At 41.6% G+C, this 23,308-nt stretch overlaps 1 protein-coding gene across 1 annotated transcript in view; it reads right to left on the bottom strand.

Moving 5' to 3' along the window:
* Nucleotides 1-9,167: 9,167 nt before the first annotated feature.
* LOC122559324 (protein kinase C-binding protein NELL2-like) overlaps nt 9,168-23,308 on the bottom strand; it is a 339,041-nt gene continuing 324,900 nt past the window's right edge. The window contains exons 18-19 of the mRNA XM_043708693.1: nt 17,951-18,175; nt 9,168-9,692 (exon numbers count right to left, since the gene is read on the bottom strand). Coding sequence (XP_043564628.1) covers nt 9,642-9,692; nt 17,951-18,175 — 276 coding nt within the window. The 3' untranslated portion in view covers nt 9,168-9,641. The remainder of the gene's footprint in view (nt 9,693-17,950; nt 18,176-23,308) is intronic.

Here is a 23,308-nt window from a genome sequence, read left to right as displayed (position 1 = left end):
CAGAACCAAACAGTAGCTCACAGACACCAGCTGCACTTATCTCTCATCCACAGACATGAGCATCCAGCATTTGCCAATTCCTCATGACCGTGTGCTCTAGTCCATCTGCAGGTCATAATACTCTGGGACAGTCAAATCTCCAGGCTGTCTTAAAAGGCATGGCAAAGGTTAAGGCTCTATTTGCTCACCTATTCAGCAGCCAAGTGAAAGTTATTGTATTTAAATGTATCCATGGAATCAATGTGTCCAACAAGCCCTGAAGGTTTAAAATATGACTTTTCAGAGCTGAAACCTTGAACTTTGTGCCCTGGTAATTATTACTTGTTAGATTAAAATGCTTTTTAAATAAAATATGAATTACTTCTGTGAATATTTGAGGTGAATTGTACTTTGAACGTCTCTGTTCAAGTAGCCAGCACAGAATTACATAGACTGGCCTTGGAATGGTTTCTAATGAATGAACACTCATTTATAATTGTTCAAGTGAATGAAAACTCCAAATCAAGTTCACATCTGTAAAAAATGCGTTCTTTTGAAATCCCCGACAGTAGAGGTTTTTGTTACTTATTGGCAATGACGGTGTACATTGGAGAAAGAAAATTTGAAAAATAGCAAGGAAGTTAAATGCTACAACTCCTTGGTGCAGTAAAATATTTTTAATAATCACTTTAAATTTTGTGTGTGTCTTTAAATTTAGCACAGGTATGTCTCCTGTTTGTAACCAGAAATTAGATAAATAAAAAAGAACTCAACCCTTACACTACTAGAGATTCCAAATTAGGCAAGTAAGAGAGAATTATGGACTCATTTATTTGAAGTGATTAATTTTAATGTTAATTTACTTATGCTTAATAAATTTTGCTAAAATTAGTGAATAAAGAAATCTTGGTCTTTCAATGTTTTAGCTTCAGTCAATGTGTTAGATACTGAAGAGATTTAGGGACTGCCTTAAAAAATTGGAATTTTAATTTTTAACATGCCATTTGTGTGAGAATAATGGATGAGGAAAATTGCAGCAAATAGAGAAAGGGGAAGTTATTTCAATGGGATGAGCTCCATCTGAATCAGGCTGAGACCTGAATTCTGGTAAATTGCATAACTAGGGCAGGAGGTAGGATTTTAATCTAAATAGTGAAGGGATGGGTTCAATTGTATGGAAAATCATAAAATCAGAGATAAAGGAGAAGGTGGGTTGGTGATGAGGATGATTGTTGCCAGAAAATAACAGGAAGGGACAAAATGTGTGAATGTCATATTGTATCAGGGGCCCATAAAAATGTGGGGGAATTCAATAATACAACAAAATTGAAAGCTTTCTACCTTATTGCATGAAGCATTCAGAATAAGGTAGATGAACTGATAGCATAAATCAAGGTAACTGAATACAATCTCATAGTCACTACAGGAACAAGGTTCTACAAGGTCAAAATGGGGGAGTTGACATTCAGGGATATTTGACCTTTCAGAGAGATGGGAGAGATGGTGACGTGGTGCTATTAATGAGAGATGGAATTAGGACAGTTGTGAGAGATAGATGACCTAGGGTCCAACTCTGAAAATTCAAATTTTAAACCTTCAGGGCTTGTTGGACACATTGATTCCATGGATACATTTAAATACAATAACTTTCACTTGGCTGCTGAATAGGTGAGCAAATAGAGCCTCAACCTTTGCCATGCCTTTTAAGTCAGCCTGAAGATTTGACTGTCCCAGAGTATTATGACCTGCAGATGGATTGGAGCACACGGTCATGAGGAATTGGCAAATGCTGGATGCTCATGTCTGTGGATGAGAGATAAGTGCAGCTGGTGTCCGTGAGCTACTGTTTGGTTCTGAGCACCATGGAGGCTGGTTACAGCCACTGGTGAGCTGAAGTCACCACTCTAGAGTTCCACATCAACAATTCCCAACATCTTCAGTATGGTCCATAAGGAAGCTGAATATTAATTCAGGCAAGTTTTAGTGGTCATGTGGTGTTTACCAAGATAGTATCTCCTTAATTTGCAATTCACTGAATGCCTTGTGATGAACTTTTGCCTTGTTGCTTAGCGAATCCATTAAAGATGCAGTGAGATGCTCCCAATTTCAAAGTGGTCCTCATTGAACCTCATGTGGTTCTGCCACAAATCTCCCGATGGTCCACAACACTTAAGCCCCTACATAAGCACAGTGACTACAAAGCAGGTCAGAGGTTGGGAATACTGCAGCGACTAACTCACCTCCTGACTCCCCGAAGTCTGTCAACCATCTACAAAACATAAGTCAGGAGTGTGATGGAATACTCCCCACTTGCCTGGATGGGTGTAGCTTCAACAACACTCAAGAGTCTTGACACCATCCAGGACAAAGCAGCCCACTTAATTGCCACTACATCCACAAGCATCCTCTCCCTCCACCACGATGCTCGGTAGCAGCAGTGTATATCATCTACACGATGCACTGCAAAAATTCATTAAAGATCCTCAGACAGCACCTTCGAAAACCACAACCATTTCCATCTAAAAGGAAAAAGACTGCAGATACATTGGAACACCATCTCTTGCAAGTTCCCCTCCAAGCCACTCACCATCCTGATTTGGAACTATATCACCATTCCTTCACTATCACTGGTTAAAATTCTGAATTTCCTTTCCTAACAACATTGCGGATCTATTTGCAGCACATGCACTGAGATTGTTCAAGAGGCATCTCACCACCACCTTCTCAAGGGCAATTAAGGCTGGGCTACAAAATGCTGGTCTAGCCACTGATGCCCACATCCCATGAGTGAATTTTTAAAAAAAGTAAATAGTATCAGAGGATTGGAAAACTGCAAATGTGACACCCCTATTCAAAAATGAAAGGAGGCAAAAAGAGGGTAATAATTCTGAGGAATGGTCACCAGACCAAAACATTAACTCTGATTTGTCTTCACAGATGCTGCCAGACTTGCTGAGCTTTTCCAGAAACTCGTTTCTGATTTATACGATCCACTGTTCTTTTGATTTTTATTTAAAGGGTAACTATGGATCAATTAGCCTACCATCTATTGTTTGTAAAGTATTGGAATTAATTATTAAGGAAATAATAGCCAAGCCTTTAGAAATTCATAATCTAATCAAGCAGAGTTGATTAGATTATGAAAGGGAAATTACATCTATCTACATTATTTCAGTTTATCAAAGAAATTTCAAACAAAGTTGATAGAGAGGGACCAGAAGATGTGTTGTATTTGCACTTCTAGAAGGCATCGACAAGGTATCTCATGAAAGGTTCAGTCTGAAGATAAGGGTCTACAGTGTTGGAGGTCGGATATTGGCAGGGATAGAAAATTGGTTCATGAGCAGGAAATGGTGAATGTGGTTAAGGGGTTCCCTTTCAGCTTGGTAACCTGTAACCAGTGGATTACACAGGGATCAGTTCTGGGACTGCAACTATTTACAATACGTATTAGTGACTTTGAGGAAGGAAGTGAAAGCACTGTAGCCAAATATGCAGATGCCAAACAAAAGGAAAGGGCAGGTTGCAAGAGGGATACAAACAATTTAAGTAAGTCGTCAAAAAGTTGGGAAATAGAGTTTAATGTGGGAAAATGTCAAGTTGTTCGTTTGCAAAAGGAGACTAAAAGAGCAGGGCATTGTTTAAATGGAGCAAAACTGAAGAAAGCTGTAACACCAAGGGACTTGGGGATTACTTGTACATGAAACCCAGAAAACTAGCACACAGCGGCAGCAGGTAATCAGGAAAAATAATGGAATGTTGGCCCTTATTTCAAGGGGGTTAGTGTATAAGAGTATGGATGTATGGAAGTTTTACTGCAACTGTACAAGGCGCTGGGGAGACCACATCTGGAGCACTGTGAGCAGCTTTGGTCCTTTTATTTAAGGGACAATATCATTTCATTGGAGGCAGTTCAGGGAAGGTTCACTAGGATGATCCCTGGAATGAAAAAGCAGGTCAGAGATTGGTATTCTGCATCAAGTAACTTATTTTCTGGTTTCCAAATCTTGTCCACCATCTAGAAAGTCAGGAATGTTGGGCTGAAGCTCTTAACAATGCTTTGGAAGGACAACAAAGCCTGTTGCTTTACTATCACTGCCAGTATCTGTGTTCCATAGCTGCAGGGTGTATGTTGTACAGGAGGCACCAGGGCCTTGTCTGCAATCCATCCCAAGCATCCACTACCTTAATGAACATGGGCAGCAGGTGCCCAGGAACAGGATCACCTCCACACCTCTTTCTACATTACACACAATCCTGACAAAAATATCACCATTTTCATCGCTGTTGGATTGAAACTTTGGAACTCCCTACTTTTACTACACGAACTGTGTAGTTCCAGAGGTTCATCAGAACATTCTTAAAGGGAAGACGTAGATGGTAAATGCTGCCCTTGGTTAACACATGGCTACTTTAAAATTGTCCTTGAACAAAACTGATCATTTCTTTTGAAAATGATTTATAATCTAAACAGGAAAAATCTGTTTAGTGTTAAATATTCTGTTTAGTGATTTAGAATACATGATATAGAACTTGCAACAATTATTATCATCATATTCTTCCTATAATTGTGTAATTCCATTAATGTGAATCTTTGAATGACTGCAAGGCTGAGAGGACATCGTATTTAATCATTGCAACTAGTTCTTCATGGATGTTTAATTTAACAGCATTGTAAGCATGGTTATTGCAATAGGTTATAACAGTGTCTTTTCAGCTCTGGAACTCACTGAAGTGTGGATAACATTAAATATGTTTTTTAAAAATTGCCACTAGTTATGATACAATTAGCAAATTCACTTTTTAAGGTTCCATGAGTTGCTGATATGAGAACTGATGCATTAGGGGCTTTATTTACTCAATACGGGGGATTAGAAAAATTTAGGGGTACAATTGATGATGCCTAATTCTGTAACTATTCTGCTGTACCTGATCTAGAAGTGTGAGATGCTGATTGGAACTCAGAAAGTAAAAAGAAAACGATATTAATCAGGACTGATATTCCAAATTTAATCCATATTTGCAATGTCTTCATAGTCTATGAAAGGAAATATTTGATTGTGTCCATCTCCAAACATTAAGATACATCGCTGAAATGTGACATTGATATAAAGATTTTTCTTGAGCCTATGTTGGAAGCAATCAATAAGTTTCAGGTTTGAAGAAGTTCAATCGGGTAGGTTTCAGTTGAAGAAAGGAGTAAAACAAGGTTGTATTCTCTCACCAAAATTATTCAATCCATATGAAGAACAAATAGTCAGAGAATGATTTCAAGGGATAGAAAATGAAGGCAAGAAAGAAACTATGGTAACACAGTGCTCTTTCCTAATCATAAGACAATCAGAATCATAAAGGGTGATGGAGTAGCTTTGTTAGCACAAAAAAATGGGATAAATGTGACAGCAAGAAACAATTTTGGGTCAGAAGATATAGATAACATATGGATGGAGGTGAGTAATAATAAGGGAAAGAATGCACTGGTGAGAGTAATCTATAGTTCGCCTGACTGGAGCTATGATGTAGGACAGAGAATAAATCAGGAGATACTGAGCACATGTGAAAAAGGACCTTACCTTGTGATCGATTTTGGCTCCTTATCTAAGGAGATACTGGCAATGGAGGCAGCCCAGAGGATGTTCACTGTGTTGATCCTGGGAATGAAGGGATTTTCATATCAGGAGAGGTTGAGTAGGGATTGGGCCGGTACTCCCTGACATTGAGAAGAATTAGAGGCGAGCTTATTCAAATATAAAGGATTCATTGACAGGGTAGATATAGAGGATTGTTTCCACTTGTGGGAGAGCCTAGGGCCAGAGTCCTTACTTTAGACAGAGATGAGGAGGAATTCCTTTCTCTCAGACTGAGTGAGTCTATGGAATTCTTTAGTGCATAGAATTCTTGAGACTGGGTCATTAAAAATATTCAAGGTTGGGAAAGGCAAATTTTTAATCAATAAGAAAATCAAGAAATCAAGCACAATCAATGGGCTGAATAGCCTGTTTTAGCTCTGATATCTAATGGTCTAATGGCCTTAAGAGACCTTACAACATATTGTAGTTAAAGGAACATCTAGAAGTTGAGAATATGGGTTGAATATGACCATGATAACCCCCAAACAGTGGAAATGAGATGGCATGTACTTGAAGAAGCAAGAGTAAAGAGTCAATGGGACAGTGTCACACTGGAACAATAAATAGTTTTTTCTATTTGTCGCAAATGATAACAGATAATGGCAGGTATGATGCAGAAGTTAGAAGAAGGAAAGAGACAGCCTGAAGTAATTTTGTGAAGATGAAGGATGTGTTACCAACATAAAAAGGTCAAGCCTTTAACAAGGGAAAAGAGATTCAATTCTCCATCCATGTTTCTCTGTGCATCACAAAGGTGGACAATATCTAATGACAATATTAAAAAAAGACATCATTGAAATGTAGATGCGAAGACATATGCTGAAAATTCCTCATCATTCAAATGGAGGGATACTTAAAATTACAAATGAACTCTTGTGAAAATGGCGTATAGAAAAGAATGATTCCTTCATTCCTGATGAAGGGTTTATGGCCAAGACATCGATTCGCCTGCTCCCCAGATACTGCCTGACCTGCTGTGCTTTTTCAGCACCACACTCTCGAGTTGGTTAATGTGTGGACAGAGCAGGTGCTCCACAAACCAGTCCCCGAATCTTTTCAGACTCTCAATTGTGTCACTGAACGATAGCTGCTCACTCAGCACTATATCTGTCACTGATATTAACTGTTCTGCTTTAGAAAACAAGAAGGTTGAGCATATCTACTACTCTGTGAAGTCTGTGTTTCTTCAAAGGTTCTTTATGTCAACAGACATGACCTCACTGGATTAGTTCTTCTGTTTGGTTTCTGCCATGGGTCTGGGAAGCCCATTAAGGTCTGCTGCTGGTTGGTCTAGAACAGTTTGCCTATGGGCCAGCTGTTTATTTTGGAACCAGTTGTTCTCCGGGCGATTGTCAATTGCCACCAATCTTTCTGATGAATGTTAAATTGAGATGTGTGCAGGCTCAAAGCTAAAGATTTCTGATTGTGAATAATGTACATATCTTCAACTCACCTATGTACATTGTGTTGTAATGTAACCTGCAGCATTCCTATCTGTCTGACAATTATTTCAGCTGTGGCATGTAGTTGTATCACTGTGGGTTGTAACCTCTTGCATCTTTATCCATAGCAGCTGGTCTGATAGGGAAGCTATACTCCCATATCAAGCATAAAATGAACAGGATGTACATTGATGTAGCCAATTGACTCTCTTGTGGCTCATCTAGATTTGCTATTTGCTATAGGAATGCCTCAGGTATCTTCACCAATGGAAGTATTTCAGTAAATCCAGGTCACTTTTCTAATGGTGATGAGTATTCCATTGTGTGGATCACTTTGTGTGTGTGACTAGCAATATTTCTGCTATCCTGAGTCTGTCTTATTTCCACACATTGCAATTTAGATTATGTGATTTAAATACACATTAATTGTAAGCTTGGCATTTCAGTTTGTGGTCAAACATGTGGGTTTGCCTTGTCTCTAACATTAAGAATTAACTTGTCTGTGTTCCTGTAGCCATGGTGATTTCTATTTAAAACGTTTATGAGACCTATTTTGAAAATAATTGCATCTTATGCACCACTAATGGATCTTTGTTGACCTCAGATTGTTTGTTAATGGAGCCTCAAGCTTTGTTAGAGATCTTTAGAAGATGTTTTCTCTCTCCATAGCTCTGAGACAGAGGCTTTACTTTTGTTTTTTTCTTTGAATTGAGCAGTGCTGTGAGGTCCTTGGATATACGTGGTTATATAGATTAATGTTCTTCAGAAGGGAAGAATACAGTGAACTTGATTACCATAGAGTAAACATTTAGTGTTAGCCCCAGACTGAAACTGTTGGGATCTGACTCTGAAGAACAAACTAATGGAGTAGGCCATTTAGGCCCTCAAGCCTGCTCCACTATTCAATGAAATCATGGCTGAGCTGTGGCCAAACTACCTTAATATCTTTGCTAACAAATAATTATCCATCTCAGATTTAAAATTATTAACTGATCTAGCATCAACTACTAAAAAAAAAAGAACTGTAGCTGCTGAAATCAGAAATTGCTGTAAAACCTCAGTAGGTCTGGTAGCATCTATGGAGAGAAAGCAGAGTTAATGCTTTGGGTCCAGAAACCCTTCTTTAGAGCTGTCTGAACTGCTCAGAGTTCTGAAGAAGCGTCACTGGACCTGAAACATTAACTCTGCTTTCTCTCCACTGATGCTGCTCGACCTATTGAGTTTTTCCAGCAATTTTTGCTTTTTTTTTTCTAACATCAATTACCATTTGTGGAAGTGAGTTCCAAACCTCTACCATCCTTTGTGAGTAGTAGTGCTTCCTAACATATCTCCTGAACGGTCTGGCCCCAATTCTCAGACTATGCCCCCAGTTCTAGAATCTAGAAGCAGTAGAAATAGTTTATTATTACATAATGTAATGGTCTAATGATGAATGTGCAGCCATTGCCAATTGTCAGAAAATACCCATCTGGTTCACTAATGTCCCTTAGGGAATGAATATTACCTGGTCTGGCCTACATGTGACTCCAGACTCACAGCAATGTGGTTGACTCTTAACTGCCCTCTGAGCAATTAGGGATGGGCAATAAATGCTGGCCTAGCCAGTGATAACCTCATCCGGTGAATGAATTTTAAAAACCAGTATTTTCCTGTTAATGCCTTGAAGAATGCGATCAGATTATCCATTAACCTTCTAAAGTCTAGAGAAAACAGGCTTAATTTGTATAATCTCTCTGTATAACCTAACCCCTGAAATCCACGCATCATTTTTGTAAACCCATGTTGTACTCCCTCCAATGCCAATATATCCTTCCTAAAGCGGAAGGTAAGAAATTACTTAAAGCTGAGATGTCTAACCTACTGATCCCAGGCAAGGGACAGGAGGTGATAGTCTGTTGTAAACTAGCACCTGTTTTTGTGGGGAGGTGGTGAGTAGGGGTCCCACAAACAGCTGAGAAAGTGTTAGCCTACATTGTTAGTGTAGTGTTAGCTACATTGACAACATTCCAACCCTGGGGTCAGGGTAGTCAACGTGCACCATACCTCTGAGAACAGAAGTGTTGGCATTGTGTTAAATTGAAGAGAAAACGTCATTTTGAAATTGAATGAAAATTGTTTTAATTTAAATTCGACGTATTTGCACTAAGACAAGCAAGTCAGCAATCATTGGAACTGGGAAACATCAATTCAAACAAATAACAGAAAAAAATACATTACATGACTTTCCTTGCATTGAGATCCTTACCGTCTAGTCATGCTTGTACATATACTCTTTCTAAACTTGGTGTTAAAACATTTTTTTTCACATACAATCTACCAAGTTTGCACTTGCTTTCAAATGATTTCTCTGTTTGTAAACTGGCCACATTTAGCTCCAGCACTCTCGGTCCTTGCTAGGATGTAATTTCCTCTTGATGATAACAGCTTCTGATTTGGTTGAACATAAATATGTATTTGGTATAAACGTTATTTTCTGATAGGAAAGTTGTTCTTATAGAGAGCTTTGTACTGATGTTAACTCTTGCCCTGTAGAATTGACAGGAATTCCATACAAATGGCACAACAAATGCTAGACAGAGTGTTTTACGGTTTAGAGTTGCTGAAGGCACTGAGGGTCCACTGAGCAGCAGACGTGACCATTCTGGAGGAAGAGAAGAGAAAGGATGTGAGAGAGAGCTGGGGTAAAAGTCACACTGCAAGTCACGACCTTCCCATGGACTTTCAGACAGACATTAGTGCAGATGCATAAACATAGCAAGGTCATAAAACAGAATTACAGTTGGTTCTGATAAAACGCAATAGTTCTGTTCTCATGTGATCTTGTGTTTTAATAAAATTGTGCATTAGCCGCGCCATTTAAACTATGAGGCCGGATTCATGTGATAGCCAAGACAGGTAACGCAAGTTCACCTTCTATCAATAAGGGTCTAAATTCTTCCATTGTCTTATAGCCAATTCATGTTGAAGAAACATGTGTTATAGCAGAACTGACTGTATGCGAATCTATTAAATAAGGGCTCCTGTGATGTAGTGGTAGTATTCCTCTCTCAATCAGGAGGCCTCAGTTCAAGTCCCACCTGCTCCATCTCTAAACAAATTAGGGAAAGATCTGCATGCAAAAACCAATGGGTTTTGTGGCTCAGTGGTAATGTCCCTACTTCTGAACCAGGAGATACAGATTCAAGTCCTACCCGCTGCTGAGCTGTGTGATAATATCTCAAAGAACAAAGAAAATTTACAGCCCAGGAACAGGCCCTTCGGCCCTCCAAGTCTGAGCCGATCCAAATCTACTGTCTAAATCTGTTGCCCAGTTCCTAAGCATCAGTATCCCTCTGTTCCCCACCTACTCATGCATCCGTCCAGAAGCACCTTAAATGAATCTACCATGCCTGCTTCTACCATCTCTGCTGGCAACGCATTCCAGGCACCTACCACCCTCTGAATACAGTGATGAGAAAATGTCTATCAAGTTACTGAACTCGAGCTAAAATAGACTCGAAGAGACCACCAACAACAACTTGTGTTTATGATTAGATTAGATTACCGACAGTGTGGAAACAGACCCTTCGGCCCAACAAGTCCACACTGACCCTCCAAAGAGCAACCCACCCAGTCCCATTCCCCTATGTTTACCCCTAAATAACGCACCTAGTACTACTGGCAGTTTAACATGGCCAATTCACTTAACCTGCACGTCTTTGGACTGTGGGAGGAAACCAGAGTACCTGGAGGAAACCCACACAGACGCGGGGAGAATGTGCAAACTCCACACAGACAGTTTCCCGAGGCGGGAATTGAACCCGGGTCCCTGGTGCTGTGAGGCAGCAGTGCTAGCCACTGAGCCACCCATAGTGCTTTTGAGGCTGTGAAATGTCTCAAGGCATTTCACATCAAACAAGATCAGACAGTATCTGCCTCATTGGATATACAGATAGATGATCAAAATGTGGTCATGGGGTGACCTTATGAAATACGTTAAAAGGAGGGAGCAGTAGTGGTTTTGGAAAGGGTTCTGATATTAGACAGCATGGCTGACAACAGCAGGATCATTAAAATTGGGGTTGCCAAAGCAAACCAGAAATGGAACTGAGCAGATATCAACCATACAGTTCTAGCACTGCGAGAGGTGATAGTGTGGGGGGAGGCAGGAGGGAGGTGTTTGGGTTTGGAGGGACATTGGGAGTTGATGGCTGACTCTGTGAAAGACTCTGAAAACTGAAATAAGAATTTTAAAACTGAGGCATTTTTGGTCTGTGAAGCCAATATAAATTGGAAAACACATGCATCTACAGTTCCTATAATAAAAGCAAATTACTGCACAAAATTTCTCCACAGATGCTATCTGGTCTGTTGAATCTCTGTAGCAATTTCTGTCTTTATTTATGAATGTGTGAGCCTGAACGTGGGGAGCAGAGTACAATGGAAGATGGGTGGCTGGCAAGAAAAGGCTAAAATAATCAAGTTTCGAGGTGACAAAGTTAAAGGTTAGTGTTTCAGCAGCAGATGAAGAAAGGCTGGGGCCCATCAGGTGCTGAAAGCTGTCAGCCTTGGTAATGTCATGCATACGTAATCAGAATCTCATTGCAGTGTCAACGTTGTAATCTGTTTCTGAAGAAGGGACACTAAACCATTAAACATTAACTCCACTTTCACTCCACACCTGCTGAGCTTTTCCAGCAATTTCCGTTTCTGTTTCTGATTTCCAGCATCCACAGTTCTTCACTTTTAAATGTGTTGCCTGTATCAATAGTTTATTAGTGGTATCGAGCGTTCTAGCTAAAATTGAACAGAAAGCAAAACCCTGCAGATGCTGGAAATCTGAAACAAACACAGGGGAATCCTGGAGAACTCAGCAGGTCTGGCAGCATCCGTGGAGAGGGAAATTTGTATGTGAGAGGTTTTCTCTCTCCACAGATGCTGCCAGACCTGTCGAGTTTCTCCAGTATTCTCTGTGTGTTTTTAAAATTGCACAGAGCTGTGTCCTAAATACAAACTGAAAAACTGTTCTGTTGCATTATTGTTTAAATGGATAAATATTAAGGAGTTCTCATTGAGGTAGTAACGAGTATTTCAGGCCCATATGTTGTCTAGGTTCAGTGTGAAAAACCTACCCCTCACTTATTAGGTCACGTGACACCAGGTTATAGTCCAACAGGTTTATTTGAAATCACAAGCTTTCAGAGCGCTGCCCCTTCATCAGGTGAAGCTATCAGTTCATGGGATTATTATAATTTACTGATGGGAAACCAACTCATTTGTTTTGTGACCATGCAACAAGCATTCAATCATGGATTCTGCTCCACTTACTTAATCTGCTGATAGGAAGTTTGGTGTAATGTTTCCCTGAAACCCTTAAGGCAATTGAGATGTACACCTTCATTATTCAACTTCGGCCGGTTGTTTTCCATGGATGACATTTCCATGGTCCCAACAGTGTAAAAATCATTGTATTCTATACTGTATTTGACAGTCTTGTTCTTTTCTCATTCCTCTAACTGTCAATCTTGTTCCTAATAAGATACTTATCTGGTTCTTTTAGAAGGAAGTAAAACAGAGATATTACTATTTTTTTGAGGTGGTTAATTTCATGTATCCACTACTTAAAATAATTTATTTGTTCACCCCTATTTCGTTTTAACGGTGATTTATTAAACACACACTTCTTAGATATAGATTCATGAACCAATTACCTTCGAAGCAGAACTTCCTCTCAATTAAAGAGATGATTAATTACATATTCTGAATCATTAAATTGTGGAAAATGATGTAATGGCCTAGTTAAATCTGTGCCATAATGTCTTGTTCTATATTGTAGTGGCTTCACACCAAACAAATTTCAGGTTATGTATTTTTTAATACTGATTCCTTATAAACTAGAAGACAAAGATCTATATTCACCTAGCACACAGAGAGCAAATACACAGGGGTCCCTGATTTACAACATCCAGCTTGTACTTACAAATGCAATCCCATAACTGAAGTGTAATTTTAAAGATCCAATATATGTACATTTCCTGTCCTCACAAATGGCTATTAGTGCATTGTCCTGCATTGTTTTCCAACTTGTATACAAATCAACTTGTGAAAAGACTCTAGAATGGAACCTGTATGCAAGATGGGAACTGCCTGTACTGAGCCTGTGGAACTGAATATGCCCGTTCTGACTGCATTACAATTCAATAAGTAGCTAATCACTTTTCTGTAACTTAATAATCACTTGCAACATTTTAATCCGTGAAGTTCTAAACTAGAACTAAGCTACATGGTATTGAAGAAAAAATATGCTCTGAACAACATTGAGGAAAAATAATCATTAAATTGATCTAAAAGTTGTTGAGTGATTTTAATACTATTACACACAAATTTTCACTCTTATTTTCTAGTAATTGATTTCTTTTCACTTAAAAATGAATTCATTTTCACAATCACAACATCATGGATAAATAAGTGCTCTGTCATGTAACCAGTTAGTGGCAAAAATACAACAAAATTGCTCCCTACCTCAATACATATTGTGAAAATAATGTTGATACATGAAAGTGATTTGTAACCTGTAAAATAATCTATGGTGAAGGTGATAGCTAAAAGCTAAGTTTATAACATACCTGATGCCTAACCGCATATTACCTTTTAATTATTCCTGGTTAAACAAAGTATTCCTGGAAAAATGAAAATATTTTTGTCCTACATATATCAGGTAAGATAGTCTGCTTTAATTTATGGTGGACGGAGTGGTCTTTCTGTGACAAATGGCTCAGCATATGTCAGATGAGCAAAACTTGACTAGAAAGCCTACTTTACCTGAAATCCTTACTAAAGATTAAATATTGTCCAGGTCATTGGAATAGTACAGACTGGAGTTGTGCATTGGGACTGTATAGGAAGCTGACACAGTATATTCCATGGGAATTACTTGGGAAATTGAAACTTTTGATGAGCAATTCCCTGTCTCTGAAACCCTCTGCAAAAAGCTCCTTACAATCTGAGAAATGAGACTGTTAATAGCTTAATAGTTACCCAGGAAAGGTTAAGGATTAAAAACCTAGTATAACACTCAGGTAGCTGTTAAACTGACCCCTGGACTCACTACTGACCAGTTCCTCGTAGCTAAGCTCCCCCAACCTCACACGCCTGGCATATTATACCCCTGAACCACTTAGCATACTATTCCCTCACCCACCTGGCACACTATTCCCCTCAACCACATGACACATCTGCTCAACAATCCAGCACACTATATCTCCCTCAGCCACCCAGCAGATTAACTCCTTAAACAACTCCTATCTTCACCCCATACTTAGCTTATACTCTTAACCTTTTACTGGAGTTGGCAAAGTGGTTGGGTTGAGCTGCTGGGCTATTTAAATCACAGAACATGCACATTTACTGTTCCAAAATATGATGCAGTATCTCCAAAAATCTTCTGTGCTGCTGGATTCATAGATTCCTGAGCAGATTTTGTATAGGTGTCCCTGTTCAGGAATCTCCGACTCAGAATGAGTCATTTTTAATTATATTGGGGTAGGAAATAGGGTTTCAGACATGAATTAGAAACTCCAAGCCATTGTCTTTTCAGATATTGAAGGATTGATTGTAGTTTTTTGTTTATATTTTAGTGTTCAGTGTTTCTAATTTTTCATTAATTTTCCACCTTTTGAATGCCACCATCTTGTCTGGCACCCAGACGGATGGAACTATTTCAAAGAAGAGCTAGGAAATTCTCCCTGGTCACCCTCCCAATATTTCATCCTCAACCAAATTTATTCAAGTAGTGTTTTGTGTTCTTTGTGGGGTATGGGTGTCATAAGGCTATCATTTGGTGTTCCTCTCTAATTGCTCTTGAACTGCATGTCTTTGTTTTTATTTCCTTGTGGTATGTTGCTGGCTGGGGACAGTACTTATTACCCATCCCTATGGGGCCCTTAAGAAGGTGGGGGTGAACTGTCATCTTGAATCGCTGCAGTCCAGATGCTGTGGATTGACCCACCATACCCTTAGGGAGAGAATTCCAGGATTTTGACCCAGCGACAGTGAAGGAACGGCGATATATTTCCAGGTCAGTATGGTGAGTGGGTTGGAGGGGAACTTGCACGGGGTGGCATTCCCACATATTTGCTGCCCTTGTCCTTCTAGGTAGAAGTGGTTGTGGGTTTGGAAAGCACTGTCTTAAGAATTCTTTGGTGAATTTCTACAGTCTGCAGTCATTTTATAGTTAGTATATACTGCTGCTACTGAGTATGGGTGGTGGAGGGAGTGGATGTTTGTGGATGTGGTGCCAATCAAGCGAACCGCTTTGTCCTGGATGGTGTCAAGCCTCTTAGGTGTTGTTAAAGCTGCCCCCATCCAGGCAAGTGCAGAGTATTCCATCACACTCCTGACTTGTGCCTTGTAGATGATGGATAGACTTTGGGAGTAAGGAGGTGAGTGTTACTCACTGAAGTATTCCTAGCTTCTGACCTGGTCTTAAAGACACTGTATTTATGTGTTTCTGACAAATGAGTCCAATTGAGTTTCTAGTCAATAGTTACCCAGGATGTTGATAGTGGGGGATTCAGTGATGATAACACCATTGAATGCCAAGAAAAGGTGGTTGGATTATCTCTTATTGGGTATGGTCAGAGCCTAGCATTTATGTGGCGTGAATGTTACTCTCCACTTATCAGCCCAAGCTTAGACATTGTCCAAATCCTGTTGCATTTGATCATGGACTGCTTCAGTACCTGAAGGGTTACAAATGGTGCTTGAAGAACATTTCAGAGAGTAGTTAAAAATCAACCACATTGCTGTAATCTGGAATTGAAAGTGGATCTCAGTGTTGATGACCAGGACAATGACCATTAATTCTCATAAAAACTCATCTGATTCTGTAATGTGCGGTAGTCCAGGTAAAGTCAGCAGATTTTCCTCCCATTATAGATTCAGATGAGTTTTTATGAGAATTGATGGTCATTGTCCTGGTCATCAACACCGAGATGCACTTTCAATTACAGATTTATTAATTGAAATTAAATTCCATAAGTTGCCATGTTGGGATTTGAGTCAGTGCTCCCAGAGAAATTGCCTGGGTCTCTGGATAATTACTTCTGAGATATTACTGGAGGAGGAGATGCTGTGTATTATCATTGGACTATGGTAATCCAGAGCCTGAAGATAATGCTTGGAGACACGGGTTCAAATCCCACCATGACAGATGGCGAACTCTGAATTGATGGTGACCATGTAGTCACTGCCAACTGTTATTAAAAAATAATGATCTAGTTCATTAATTTTCTTTACAGAAGAGTTGTTGCGCAAAGGAGGCCATTTGGTCTACTGTGTTTGCTCTGGCTTTTCATATAAGCATCATAACGTTGTTAACAAGTTTTGAGAAGATTTGTAGCTCAGGTTAAAGTTTTGGATGTAGGTTTGCTCGCTGAGCTGCAAGGTTCATTTTCAGATGTTTCGTTACTCTACTAGGTAACATCTTCAGTGGGCCTCAGGCAAAGCAATGTTGAAAATTCATGCTTTCTATTTATATGTTTGGGTTTTTTTGGGTTGGTGATGTCATGTCCTATGGTGATGTTATTTCCTGTGGTGAAGTCACTTCCTGTTCCTTTTCTCAGGGGTGGTAGATGGGGTCTAACTCAATGTGTTTGTTGATAGAGTTCCGGTTGGAATGCCATGCTTCTAGGAATTCTCATGCATGTCTTTGTTTGGCATTATATTCCCAGACAGTGCATTCCAGACCCTAACTACTCACTGAGTGAAAGTGTTTTTCTCACATCACCCTTGCTTCTTTTGCACAACACTTCAGGGAAGGAAATCTACCATCTTTACCTGGTCTGGCCTATATGTGACTGCAGTGAAAGGAATAGCTCTTAACTGCCCTCTGGGCAATTAGGGATGGGCTATAAATGCTGGGATAAAGTGAGGACAGCAGATGCTCGAGATCAGAGTCGAGAGTGTGGTGCTGGAAAAGCACAGCAGGTCAGGCAGCATCCGAGGACCAGGAGAATCGGCATTTCAGGCATATGTCCTTTATCAGGAATCATTCCTAATGAAGGGCTTATGTCCAAAACGTTGATTCTCGTGCTCCTCAGATGCTGCCTGACCTGCTGTGCTTTTCCAGCACCACACTCTTGGCTATAAATGCTGGTCAGGCCAGTGATGCCTACATACAGTCATAGAGTCATCGAGATGTACAGCACGGAAATAGATCCTTCCTTCCAACCTGTCCATGCCGACCAGATATCCCAACCCAATCTAGTCCCACCGGCTAGCACCCAGCCCTAATCTCTCCAAACCCTTCCTATTCATATACCCATCCAGATGCCTTTTAAATGTTGCAATTGTACCAGCCTCCACCACTTCGTCTGGCAGCTCATTCCATACACATACCACCCTCTGCGTGAAAACGTTGCCCCTTAGGTCTCCTTTATATCTTTCCCCTCTCATCTGATAGGAAGGAGACCAGAATTGCACGCAATATTCCAACAGTGGTCTAACCAATGTCCTGTACAGCCGCAACATGACCTCCCAACTTCTGTACTCAATATTCTGACCAATAAAGGAAAGCCTACCAAACGCCTTCTTCACTATCCTATCTATCTGCGACTTCACTTCCAATGAGTTATGAACCTGCACTCCAAGGTCTCTTTGTTCAGCAACACTCCCTCGGACCTTACCATCAAGTGTATAAGTCCTGCTAAGATTTGCTTTCTCAAAATGCAGCACCTCACACACGTTCTCTGCAGTGTCCCCTGATTTCCTCCATTATAGTACAGTCCATAATTCAAAGGTGTTTGATTTGCCATAAAATATTTTACCAAAGGAGCTGTATGAGTTTTTTTCCCTTTTGGAAAAATATTACGTTCCTGCTGAACTGTTACAGGTTGAGATTGATAAATGTCGCTGGCTGACCTTGCATTGGCAGAGAGTACATTCCGTGCCATGTTTTATCCATGAAGATCCTGTAAAGCGGACCAAATTAAGCTCATCCACGCAGGTCTTGGTGATGTCATTGCGGATTTTGTCAGCTTGGCAAGGATCAGTGGTACATTGCGGGCAGCATTCACCCTCCGGGATTGTGCTAAATTCACAATCGATTTCCGGGCACAGCAGAGGCCAGCAGTCAACCTCACCTTGCTGAAAGGGGAAAAAAAAAACAAACAAAAGGACACAGTTACAAACCTAAGCCATTCCACAACTGGTCAGAGTCAATATAAAGCAACATTTTGAAGTGAATACAAGCATTGCATTACAAAGTCAATACTTAGTGCCTTGTGTCACATCTCCTTTACATGTGAAGCCTGTGGGAAACGTGTGGTTTATGACTGAGATGAACTGGAATTACAGCTGCTCCAAACACAATCGATTGGGAAAAAAGCACATCACTTGTAAATATAGTAATTTACAAAGTGCATGCCACCAAGAATCAATGTACTTCCCATGCTGTGTGGTGATTCTTTTGGTTTAGCTGTTTTGATCTATTTGAATTGATGGAACACGTTTTTTAACATTCTTTTATGGGATGTGGGTATCACTGGCTGGGCCAGCAATTATTACCCGTCCCTAATTATCCTCGAAAATGTGATGGTGAGCCCCCTTCATGAACTGCTGCAGTCCCTGTAGTGTTTGAACACCCTATTAGAGCTGTTTGGAAGGGAATTGCAGGATTTGGATCCAGCGACACTGAAGGAGCAGTGATACAATTCCAAATCAGGGCGCTGGAGGGGAACTTGCAGATGGTGATGCTCTCATGTCTCTACTGCCCTTATCCTTCGGGACATCAGAGATTATGGGCTTGGAAAGTGCTGTCAAAGGAAGGATATTAAAAAATACAGAAATGGTACAAACACAGAGAAACTCAGCAGGTCTGGCAGCATCTGTGGGGAAAGAAACAGAGTGAACATTTTGAGTCTAGTATGGCTCTCCTTCAAAAATTTTATATATTGCCTGAACAAAGTTCCATAATGAAGTTTCACGCCCAAATTTTCAGGAATTAAGAATGATTCTGGAGTGGAAGTTGACATGAATCCTCCCTTTTTTCAGGGATTAAACAGGTACAAATTATGTCTATTTAGAGTTGAATGGTCTAGTGCCCAATCTGAGCAGAATTTGGTTTCACAGCGAGATTGGCTGAGACTGTTTAATGTCTCTGATGGATGCCAAAAACAAATATTTGGGTTTGTAATTTCACACTTAAAGAATCTAAAGTTTGACAAGAGATTAATTGAGCGAAAGTGTGTACTGCAGATGCTGGTGTTTAGAGTCAAGAGTGTGGGGCTGGAAAAGCACAGCAGGTCTGGCAGCATCCGAGGAGCAGGAAAATCCACGTTTCAGGCAAAAGTCCTTCATCAGAAACTTGGAGAGTAATTGGGGTGACTGAATCCTGGGTTGGGTCTATGCTGATCAGAATTCTGCACCAAACCCTGCAGCATTTTTTTAAAGTTAAAAGTAGTGACCCCTGGAGGTGGAAGGACATAACTGCACCCCACCTCCTCCAATATAATGGTCCTGTGACTTGATTGGGTGCTGGTGTATTATCCTCCGCCATTTCTGCCACTAACAGTCAGATCACACCACCAGAGATATATTTCCCTCCCCACCCCTGTCAGGATTCCGCAGAGACCATTCCCTCCGCGACTCCCTCATTAGATCCATGCCCCTTCCTAACCAATTCATCCTCCACTCCCCGCAACTTCCCTTGCCTCCGTAAGAGGTGTGAAACCTACACCAACACCTCTCCCCTGAGCTCCATCCAGGGCCCCTATGGATCCTTCCATTTCTGGCAGAGATTTTCTTGCATGTCCACCCACCTCATCTACTGAGTCTATTGCTCTCGACGTAGTCTCCTCTACATTGGGGATACAGGACGCCAACTCATGGAACGTTTCAGAGAACATCCCTGGGTCACACGCTCGAAACAACCCCATCGCCCTGTGGCTGACCACTTCAACTCCCCCTCCCACTCTGCCAAGGACATGCAAGTCCTGGGCCTTCTCCACCGCCAAATCCAAGTTACTTGATGCCTAGAGGAAGAACGCTGTATCTTCCACCTTGGGACCCTCCAACCATATGGAATCAATGTCGATTTCACAAGTTTCATCTCCCCACCCCCACCCCATCCCAGAACCAACCCTCCAACTTGGTACTGCCCTCTTGAACTGTCCTACCTGTCCATCTTCCTTCCCACCTTGCTGCTCCACCCTCTGCTCCGACCTATCACCATCACCCCCCCCCACCCGCATCTACCTATCACCTTCCTGCTACCTTGCCCCCAGCCCCACCTCCACCCTCCTATTTATCTTTCAGCCCCCTTCCCCCACACCACATTCCAGAGGAAAGGCTTGTGCTCAAAATGTCTACTCTCCTGCTCCTCGGATGCTGTCTGACCGGCTGTGCTTTTCCAGCACCACACTTTTCAACTGCTGTTGCATAAGGCAGGCAGTCCAATACTGATGTTAGTTGCTCAGGTGAGCTATTTTTTTTCATGGGATGTAGGCATCTCTGGCTAGGCCAGCATTTATTGCCCATTTCTAATTACCCAGAAGGCAGTTTAAGAGTCAACCACACTGATTGTAGTCTGGAGTCATATGTAGGCCAGACCAGGTAAGGATGGCAGTTTCCTTCCCTAAAGGACATTAGGGAACCAGGTGGGTTTTTCCTGACAATTGACTCACAGTCATCATTAGACTTTCCAGATTTTTATTGAATGCAAATACCACCATGGCAAACTTCAAACCACACATTGCCTGGGTCTCTGGATTAATAGCCTAGCGATAATACCACTAGGCTATTGCCTCCCCTATCTAGTGAAGACCCAACCTGTGTGGAGGACTCTACAAGCTGTAATGTTCTCACCAAAGCCTCCTGTAGACAATAAGCAATAAGCAATAAGCCTGAGGGGCAATTTCTATTGGCCACTTGATTTACAACTGTCTATTTATTACCCATCTGGGCCCATTAATGAATCCCAATCAAAATCTAACCATTTCAAGCCCATACATACATGTCTCTTTAATCTTCTGAGAACACCAACAGAAACATTAGTTTATCAAATTTGTCTGTCAGAGATAGCGTGGAGTCCAAAACATTGTATGTTTTCAAGGAGAAAGATGTATAGTTCTTGGGACTAGAGGGATCAAAGGGTATGGAGAGAAAGTGGGATAAGGGGATTGAGTTGGATGACCAGCCATGATCCAATCGAAGGCAGAACATGCTCGAAGGGCTGAATGGCCTGCCCCTATTTTCTTTGTTTCTATATTTTCATGTCTGTCAATTTTTGACTATTATGCATTCCTGAAATGAAATCATAGGGTACAAGAAAATAAAGAAATAAAGTGGATTGACAGTTTCACAGTTGTTGCCAGTGGCACATCGATCTGAATTATAACACTTATACAAAGGTAGAACAAGATTTAGTTATGGATATTCATCTGCATCAAGTGATGCTCTCAGCTCCTGGGTATGCTTTGATAGGGATCTTGATGAGACTTGTGACCCAATCTTTGGAGCTGATCTTGGATGCCAGTTGAGTGGAACCTCCTCCTCCCACCCCCGCTCACCTCTGGCCTCTTTAGGGAAGTTTAGATTAAAATGGTGCTGGAAAAGCACAGCAGGTCAGGCAGCATCCAAGGAGCAGGAAAATCGACATCTCGGGCAAAGGCCCTTCATCAGGAATTTAAGTAAGGCCCACCATGCAGCAGGGCACTGACCCCAACCCTGCGCAGGGATCGCGGACCCCATGGGCAGAGGTCACCATCGCCAGCCTCAGCAGCACCACGTGGAAGGGAATCTGAGGCCTTAGAATGGAACGGATCCCTGGCGATGAGGTGAGTGATGTCAGGAATGGAGTTTGTGAAGGGGGAAGGGGAGGGGGAGGAGGAGGAGTATGGGGGGGAGGTGGGGTAAGTGTTGGAAAAATGACTCTCAGCCGGCACTTTATTCTAAACCTTTCCAGAAACAAGGGGACAAATTAGGGCAGCTCAGTGGTTAGAACTGATACCTCACAGCACCACAAACCAAGGTTCAATTCCACCGTTGGGCGACTCTCTGTGCGGAGCTTGCACATTCTCCCTGTGTCTGTGTGGGTTTTCTCTGGATGCTCTGGTTTCCTCCCATGTGCATGCTAGGTGGATTGGCCAGGATAATAGAATGTATGGTGTTTCAGAGAAAAGGTGGGACACCCTTTGGAGGATCAGTGTGCACTCGATGGTCCGAATTCTGCACCATAGTGATTCTAATCATATGGAACCTTTGGGAATGGGCTCAGAGGTGGACAGATTGGTAAAGTGGGAATGTACCAGGCTCTGCTGCTGCATTATTTTGCCAAAGAGAAGGAAATGTGGCAGGCAGCCATTTTGGAAGCCAACTGTGCCACTTAAGTGGTTCACTAAGGGTCTCTTCCTGGACCCATTGGCATTTTGTCAGGAGTGAAGGGATTCTCTGCCACATGAGAACACCATGAAGCAAACACTAGTGCTCTCCGACAGTCTGCAGGGGCTGGCCCTCCTTTTCGTTCACTCCTTAGCCTATGAAAGAGGCAGCAGAGTGGAAATGACCATCTCAATAGCATTGGCATTGCCTGCTTTCACTGAAACTCCTACAAATACCTGGCTTTTTTTTATTCCCTTGTAGCTTGTGGGCATTGCTGGCTAGGATAGCACATGTTACCCATACCTAGCTGCCCTATAGATGATGGAGGTGAGCTATCCTCTTGAATCGTGGCAGTCCATTTGGTGTAAGTAGACCCCTGGTGCCATTAGGAAAGGAATTGCAGGATTTTAACCCAGCCACACAGAATGAGCGGCGATATATTTCCAAGTCTGGATGGTGAGTGACTTCAAGGGGTACTTGCAAAGGGCGGTGTCCCAATGTATCTGCTGCCCTAATCCTTCAAGATGGAAGAGATCAGGAGTTTGGAAGGTGCTATCTAAGGAGTGTTGGTGAATTCTGCAGTGGAGACAGTACTGCACCCTGCTATGCCACAGTAGAGATAGTACTGCACCCTGCTATGCCGCAGTGGAGACAGTACTGCACCTTGCTATGCCGCAGTGGAGACAGTACTGCATCCTGCTATACCGCAGTGGAGACAGTACTGCACCTTGCTATGCCGCAGTGGAGACAGTACTGCACCCTGTTATACCGCAGTGGAGACAGTACTGCACCTTGCTATGCCGCAGTGTAGACAGTACTGCACCCGGTTATACCGCAGTGGAGACAGTACTGCACCCTGTTATACTGCAGTGGAGACAGTACTGCACCCTGCTATACTGC

This window comes from Chiloscyllium plagiosum, chromosome 19 (assembly GCF_004010195.1).
Source record: "Chiloscyllium plagiosum isolate BGI_BamShark_2017 chromosome 19, ASM401019v2, whole genome shotgun sequence".
Lineage (NCBI taxonomy): Eukaryota > Metazoa > Chordata > Chondrichthyes > Orectolobiformes > Hemiscylliidae > Chiloscyllium > Chiloscyllium plagiosum.
The sequence above is the reverse complement of the archived record's forward strand: the minus strand, read 5'-3'. Positions and strand labels throughout refer to the sequence as shown.